The sequence below is a fragment of the Mustelus asterias genome, chromosome 21, assembly GCF_964213995.1.
Source record: "Mustelus asterias chromosome 21, sMusAst1.hap1.1, whole genome shotgun sequence".
Taxonomy (NCBI): domain Eukaryota; kingdom Metazoa; phylum Chordata; class Chondrichthyes; order Carcharhiniformes; family Triakidae; genus Mustelus; species Mustelus asterias.
In genome coordinates this window covers 2,827,338-2,835,128 of record NC_135821.1, presented here as the reverse complement: position 1 = coordinate 2,835,128, position 7,791 = coordinate 2,827,338, and the positions used below count along the sequence as shown (strand labels likewise).

Here is a 7,791-nt window from a genome sequence, read left to right as displayed (position 1 = left end):
TTTTTGTTTTCTTCTTTAATTCGTGGGACATGGGCGTCGTTGGCTGGGCCAGCATTTATTGCCCATCCCTAGTTGCCCTTGGAGGGCAGTTGAGAGTCAACCACATTGCTGTGGCTCTGGACTCACGCGTAGGCCAGACCGGGTAAGGACGGCAGATTTCCTTCCCTAAAGGACATTAGTGACCCACTTGGGTTTTTATAACGGCAACTGATAGTTTAATGGCCAGCTTTGTAATTCCAGATTTATTATTTGATTTTTTTTTTCCACCTTGGCAATTTGATGGGACCTGAACGCACATTCCCAGATCTTTGTCTTTAGCTCTGACAAAGGGTCATCCAGATTCGAAACGTTGGCTCTATTCTCTTTTGCACAGATGCTGTCAGACGTGCTGAGGTTTCCCAGCATTTTCTGTTTTTATTCCCAGATCATTAGTCTGGATTACTGGTCCGGTGATATTATCACCCTGCTCCCATCTCCTCACAACCCGCTAGGGTAGAGCGTTCCAAAGATTCACAGTGAAAGACATTTCTCCTCACCTCAGCCTGAACTGATCGACCCGTTAACCTGGAGGGAGTGGACCAGTGTTCCCGATTCCCAATTTCCCCAGCCAAGGGAAGCAATCTCTCCGTCTACCCTGTCAAACCCCTTCGAGATCTTGTATGTTTCGTGATGTGACCTGACCCTCCTACTGTGCCACACAGGTCGGGCAACTTCTCCGTCGAGCCACAGCAGGCACCGGCAAGAAACTATCGCTGGAACTTGGCGGGAAGTCTCCTTTCATTGTGTTCGATACAGCTGATTTGGACAGCGTGGTGGAAGGCCTGGTGGATGCAATTTGGTTCAACCAAGGACAGGTGAGGCTAGTTTCTGGGGGGGAGGGGGGGATGGGGGGGTGGGGGGGCGTTCAGCTAATGTAAGCCTGCGTGCTGTAATTGTCCAGATAACAAACTCCCAGGAAATGTCCGGCACTGCCACTGAGTGCACTAAATGCAAAGTGCTCCACCGACCCCCCCCCCCCCCCCCAGTGTTTCTTGCTCCACCGACCCCCCCCCCCCCCCCCCCAGTGTTTCTTACCACATTCATTCATGGGACATGGGTGTCGCTGGCTAGGCCAGCATTTATTGCCCATCCCTAGTTGCCCTTGAACTGAGTGTCTCGCTCGGCCATTTCAGAGGGCAGTTGAGAGTCAACCACAATAGCTGAGACTCTGGAGTCACACGTCGGCCAGACCAGGTAAGGACGGCAGATTTCCTTGCCGAAAGGGACATTAGTCAACCAGATGTGTTTCTCCAACAATCGACAATGGTTTCATGGTCATCAGTCGGTTCTTAATTCCAGATATTTTTTATTGAATTCAAATTCCACTGCGGGATGCGAACCCGGGTTCCCAGAACATTAGCTGAGTTTCTGGGTTAATAGTCGAATGATTATAGCACTCGGCTCTCGCCACCCCTGTGTTGGCGTCCCTCGCCCTGTGGCAGCTGAAAAATAAATGTGCCATGTTCTCGATCGCTCCGGGATTAATAGTGTTCCTTTTCTCGTAGATCTGCAGCGCAGGCTCCAGAGTGCTGATGCAGGAGTCGGTTGCTGACGACCTGGTAGGCCGGCTGAAGCAGCGAATGAAAAGCCTGCGTGTCGGTGACAGCCTGGACAAGGGCATCGACATGGGTGCGCTGGTGGATGAATCACAGAAGAAGACAATCATGGAGTATGTGGAGCTGGCGAAGGCTGAAGGAGCAGAAGTAAGAGGTTAAAAAATAATCATGCCTCCATTATCTTGCAGCTGTTGAAACCTCAGCCTGCCTAACCAGGCACTGACCTGCGAGGAAATTCTGATATTTGCAACAAAGAACCCCAGAAAAAGCTGGAAATGCACGGTGGCGCACTGCTGCCTCACAGCGCCAGGGACCCGGGTTCAATTCCCAGCTTGGGTCACTGTCTGTGCGGAGTCTGCACGTTCTCCCCACATCTGCCTGGGTTTCCTCCAGGTGCTCCAGTTCCCTCCCACAGTCCAAAAGACGTGCTGGTTAGGGTGCCTTGGCCATGCTAAATTCTCCCTCAGTGTACCCGAACAGGCGCCGGAGTGTGGTGACTAGGGGATTTTATAGAACCATAGAATCCCTACAATGCAGAAGGACGCCATTCGATCCATCGAGTCTGCATCGACAACAATCCCACCCAGGCCCTATTCCCCTAATCCCACATATTTACCCACTAATCCCTCTAACCTACGCATCCCGGGACATTAAGGGTCAATTTAGCAAGGCCAATCCACCTAACCCGCACATCTTTGGAGTGTGGGGGGAAACCAGAGCACCCGGAGGAAACCTACTCATACACACGGAGAATGTGCAGACTCCACACAGACATTTTCACAGTAACCTCATTGCATAATGTAAGCCTACATGTGACATTAATAAATAAGCTTTATTTTTAAAAAAAGATGATGTGGAGATGCCGGCGTTGGACTGGGGTGGGCACAGCAAGTAGTCTCACAACACCAGGTTAAAGTCCAACAGGTTTATTTGGTAGCTCGAGCTTTTGGAGCGCCGCTCCTTCATCAAGTGAGTGCACGACTTAAAAAAAAAGATACCCCCAGCGACAATTTATGATTATTGATCGATAATCCCAACACGGCTCTTCACTGACCGAGACTTTATTGGAATCGAAGCTCACTGCATCATGTCCGGCTTAAAATGATTCTTCTTTCAGTGGCTTCAGAACCCCTCCACTACTCGCAATCATTCCTTGCTCTTATGATCTTCAAACAATTAAAACCCAAAACATTGGCATTAGCAAATTTCCTTTATCTAGCCTGGCGAGCTATAATGCAGCAATTAGTTTTGGAATCTAAAATTTGATTTGATTTATTATTGTCACACATATTAACATACAGTGAAAAGTATTGTTTCTTGCACGCGATACAGACAAAGCATACCGTTCATAGAGAAGGAAAGGAGAGAGTGCAGAATGTAGTGTTACAGTCACAGCTAGGGTGTAGAGAAAGATCAACTTAATATAAAGTAGGTCCATTCAAAAGTCTGACGGCAGCAGGGAAGAAGCTGTTCTTGAGTCGGTTGGTACCTGACCTCAGACTTTTGTATCTTTTTCCCGAAGGAAGTAGGTGGAAGAGAGAATGTCCGGGGTGCTTGGGCTCCTTGATTATGCCGGCTGCTTTTAAGAGGCAGCGGGAAGTGTAGACAGAGTCAATGGATGGGAGGCTGGTTTGCGTGATGGATTGGCCTACATTCGCAACTTTTTGTAGTTCCTTTTTTTTTGATTCAACAGTTGGAAACTAGACAAGTTGCCCTGTCCCCAACAGTTTGTTTTGCTGACTGGGTGAGATCTTTCCTGAGACCGGCAAAGGTCGACATTGGACGGGCGTCGAAACCACTGACAGCACTGGCAGCTTTCTCCGCTTTCTGCCAATGGTGGCACAGCGGTCAGCACTGCTGCCTCACAGCGTCAGGGAGCCGGGTTTGATCCCGGCGTTGGGTGACTGTGTGGAGTTTGCACGTTCTCCTCGTGTCTGTGTGGGTTTCCTCTGGGTGCTCTGGTTTCCCCCCCACACCAAAGATGTGTAGATTAGGCGAATTGACCATGCCCAATTGTCACTTCGTGTCCCAAGATGTGTAGGTTAGGTGGGATAAGCCATGGTAAATGTGTGGGAATACAGAGATAGGATGGGTAAGATACTCTGTCAGAGAATCGGTGCAGATTGATGGGCCAAATGGCCTCTTCTGCACTCTAGGGGTTCTTTGATAGTCCGTGATGTTGGGGGGCGGAAAAAGAACTTAAAGGGTTGGGTCCCATGGTGTATTCACCTGCCCCATCACCAACTTAGTCAACCGAGGATCAGGCCCCCTGGGGCTGCCTGGGAAGTGCCGGGAGCTGGGCAGCACTCGGGCATGACCTCCCCATGAGTGCTGCACTCACCTGAGCTCCCCTGGGAGGTCTGCTTGCCAGGTGCTCACCTTGGGAGATCAGTCGTGATTCCCACCTTTCTGCCCTCACACTGGTGTTTGTCTGACTGGGGAGGGGGGGCAGTGACGGGCCTGATAATTATATGTTAATATATTCAAATTACATCACTAATGGTGGGAGGGGCAATTGTGTCACGTGTTCACACCAATGTAAAACAGGACTTTGCAATTCTCACAATATTTTCCGCTCGTGTTGCTGAACCCTCCTGCTGCAATCGAGCTAGGAAAATCCCAGCCGTTATATCGATTATTTTTGGTTAGCTTTTCTTCCCGTCGCTTAGAAACCCTACAGTGCCGAAAGAGGCCATTCAGCCCATTGAGTCCGCACCAACAACAATCCCACGCAGGCTCTATCCCCATAACTCCACGTATTTACCCTGCTAATCCCCCTGACACTAAGGGGTAACTTAGCACGGCCAATCCACTTAACCCGGACCTCTCCGAACACGAAGGGGCAATTTAGTGTGGCTAATCCACCTAACCTACTCATCTTCGGTGGCACAGTGGTTGGCACTGCTGCTTCACTGCGCCATGGACCCGGCTTCGATCCCCGGCTTGGGTGACTGTCCGTGTGGAGTCTGCACGTTCTCCCCGTGCCTGTGTGGGTTTCCTCCGGGTGTTCCGGTTTCCTCCCACCGTCCAAAGATGTGCGGGTTAGGTTTAGGTTGATTGGCCACACCAAATTGATCCTAGTGTCAGGGTGATTAGCAGGGTAAATAGGTGGAGTTACGGGAATAGGGCCTGGATGGGATTGTGGTCAGTACAGACTGGATGGGCCGAATAGTCTCCTTCTGTACTGTAGGGATTCTATGATCTTGGGACACTAAGGAACAATTTAGCATGGCCAATCCACCTAACCTGCATATTTTTGGAGTGTGGGAGGAAACCGGAGGAAACCCAGGCAGACACAGGGAGAATGCGCAAGCTCCACGCGGACAGTGACCCGAGGCCGGGGTCCCCAGCGCTCTGAGGCTCACCACTGTACCACCGTGCCATCCAACATGCAATGATTTAGCTGTTCTGCTTGGTTTCAGGTTCTCATTCTGTGTCCGTGTGAGTGTCCGCTTTTCTCTCAGCCCATTGCTCTGCTTTTGCCACCTGTTCAGTTCATCCATTTCTGTGAGTTTCTTCCAAGGTGAACTCGCCAATTTCTTCTGGCAACATTAGATAACAATTATCTGAGTGCCTTTCCTCCCAAGTTCGACTGGTGTCATCCAGCACCTCATCAAGTTGCTCTTCCACACGCGACCTTGGCAGTGAATGTCAGCAAGCAGTTTGACTGGTGGGGACTGATACGGCTGAGCCTGATTCTATCGTTGATGATGCAGACAGCATGCCTGCAGGGTCTACTTTCTTCTTCAGAATAAAACTTGAGCGCGACTGGTTCGAAGTGGAAACTTCTTTATTCCGCATCCTTTATAATTAGCATTTTACAGAAAGCAGAAGAGATTAATTTTACCAGTGAGAGAGAGAGGAGCTATATAAGACCCTCGTCAGACCCCACTTGGAGTACTGTGCTCAGTTCTGGTCGCCTCATTACAGGAAGGATGTGGAAAAGATTGAAAGGGTGCAGAGGAGATTTACAAGGATGTTGCCTGGATTGAGTGGCATGCCTTATGAGGATAGGCTGAGGGAGCTCGATCTTTTCTCCTTCGAGAGACGTAGGATGAGAGGAGGCCTAATAGAGGTGTATAAGATGTTGAGAGGCATAGATCGGGTGGACTCTCAGAGGCTTTTTCCCAGGGTGGAAATGGCTGCTACGAGAGGACACAGGTTTAAGGTGCTGGGGGGTAGGTACAGGGGAAATGTTAGGGGGAAGTTTTTCACACAGAGGGTGGTGGGCGAGTGGAATCGGCTGCCGTCAGTGGTGGTGTAGGCAAACTCAATAGGGTCTTTTAAGAGACTCCTGGATGAGTACATGGGACTTAATAGGATGGAGGGTTATAATAGGTAGGCCTAAAAGGTAGGGATATGTTCGGCACAACTTGTGGGGCCGAAGGGCCCGTTTTGTGCTGTAGTTTTCTATGTTTCTATGTAACTGCTTGTACAGCATGGGTGGCACAGTGGTTAGCACTGCTGCCTCACAGCACCAGGGACCCGGGTTCGATTCCCAGCTTGGGTCACTGTCTGTGTGGAGTTTGCACATTTCCCCCGTGTCTGCGTGGGTTTCCTCCTCCTGTCGAAAGTTGTGCTGGTTAGGTGCATTGGCTATGCTAAATTCTCCCTCAGTGTACCCGAATTGGCACTGGAGTGCGGCAACTAGGGGATTTTCACAGTAACTTCATTGCAGTGTTAAAGTTTAAAATTTATTTATTAGTCACAAGTCAGGCTTACACTGCAATGAAGTTACTGCGAAATTCCCCGAGTCGCCACAGTCCGGCACCTCTTTGGGTCAATGCACCCGAACCAGCACACCTTTCAGAATGTGGGAGGAAACCGAAGCACCCGGAGGAAACCCACACAGACACGGGGAGAATGTACAGACTCCACACAGACAGTGACCCAAGCCGGGAATCGAACCCAAGTCCTTGGCGCTGTGAGGCAGCAGTGCTAACCATTGTGCCGCTTGATGTAAGCGTACTTGTGACTAATAAATAAACTCTTTAAAAAAAACAGCAACTGAATAGAACTGGACCTCAAACATTTAGCTATACGGAGCATTATAACTTACCTTATATTATGAAATTACCAGGAGTGCAAACAGTACAAATGATGTCTCTAACTTTTGAAAAACAACTCGCATCTGTGACCATGGAGCTTGTTTATGACTAGAATCATTTCTGCTTAACACTTCATTTTTAAAATGTAACCAAGTTTCTAAGCTAAACCCAGAATTCCAAGCTGATGTGGCCAAATTAGCTTAAGTTATAGAGTCATAGAGGTTTACAGCATGGAAACAGGCCCTTCGGCCCAACTTGTCCATGCCACCCCTTTCTTTAACCCCTAAGCTAGCCCCAATTGCCTGCGTTTGGCCCATATCCCTCTATACCCATCTTGCCCATGTAACTGTTTAAATGCTTTTTAAAAGACAAAATTGTACCCGCCTCTCCTACTACCTCTGGCAGTTTGTTCCAGACACTCACCACCCTCTGTGGGGGAAAATAAACTGCCCCTCTGGACCCTTTTGTATCTCTCCCCTCTCACCTTAAACCTATGCCCTCTAGTTTTAGACTCCTCTACCTTTGGGAAAAGATATTGACTATCTAGCTGATCTATGCCCCTCATTATTTTATAGACCTCTATAAGATCACCCCTCAGCCTCCTACGCTCCAGAGAAAAAAATCCCAGTCTATCCAACCTCTCCTTATAACTCAAACCATCAAGTCCTGGTAGCATCCTAATAAATCTTTTCTGCACTCTTTCTAGTTTAATAATATCCTTTCTATAATAGGGTGACCAGAACTGTACACAGTATTCCAAGTGTGGCCTTACCAATGTCAATAGCTAAAGTTAGCTGAAAGCAAAGCACAGTTAGTTACATTATTTTGATTTGATTTATTGTCACATGTATTAACATAGTGAAAAGTATTATTTCTTGCGTGCTAAACAGACAAAGCAAAGTGTTCATAGAGAAGGAAAGGAGAGGGTGCAGAATGTAGTGTTACAGTCATAGCTAGGGTGTAGAGAAAGATCAATTAATGTGAGGTAAGTCCATTCAAAAGTCTGACAGCAGCAGGGAAGAAGCTGTTCTTGAGTCGGTTGGTACGTGACCTCAGACTTTTGTATACTTTTCCCGAAGGAAGAAGGTGGAAGAGAGAATGTCCGGGGTGCGTGGGGGCCTTAATTATGCTGGCTGCTTTGCCGAGGC

At 48.6% G+C, this 7,791-nt stretch overlaps 1 protein-coding gene across 1 annotated transcript in view; it reads left to right on the top strand.

Annotated features, from left to right (window-relative positions):
• aldh16a1 (aldehyde dehydrogenase 16 family, member A1) overlaps nt 1-7,791 on the top strand; it is a 79,630-nt gene that overhangs the window by 37,647 nt on the left and 34,192 nt on the right. The window contains exons 7-8 of the mRNA XM_078237256.1: nt 702-854; nt 1,545-1,742. Coding sequence (XP_078093382.1) covers nt 702-854; nt 1,545-1,742 — 351 coding nt within the window. The remainder of the gene's footprint in view (nt 1-701; nt 855-1,544; nt 1,743-7,791) is intronic.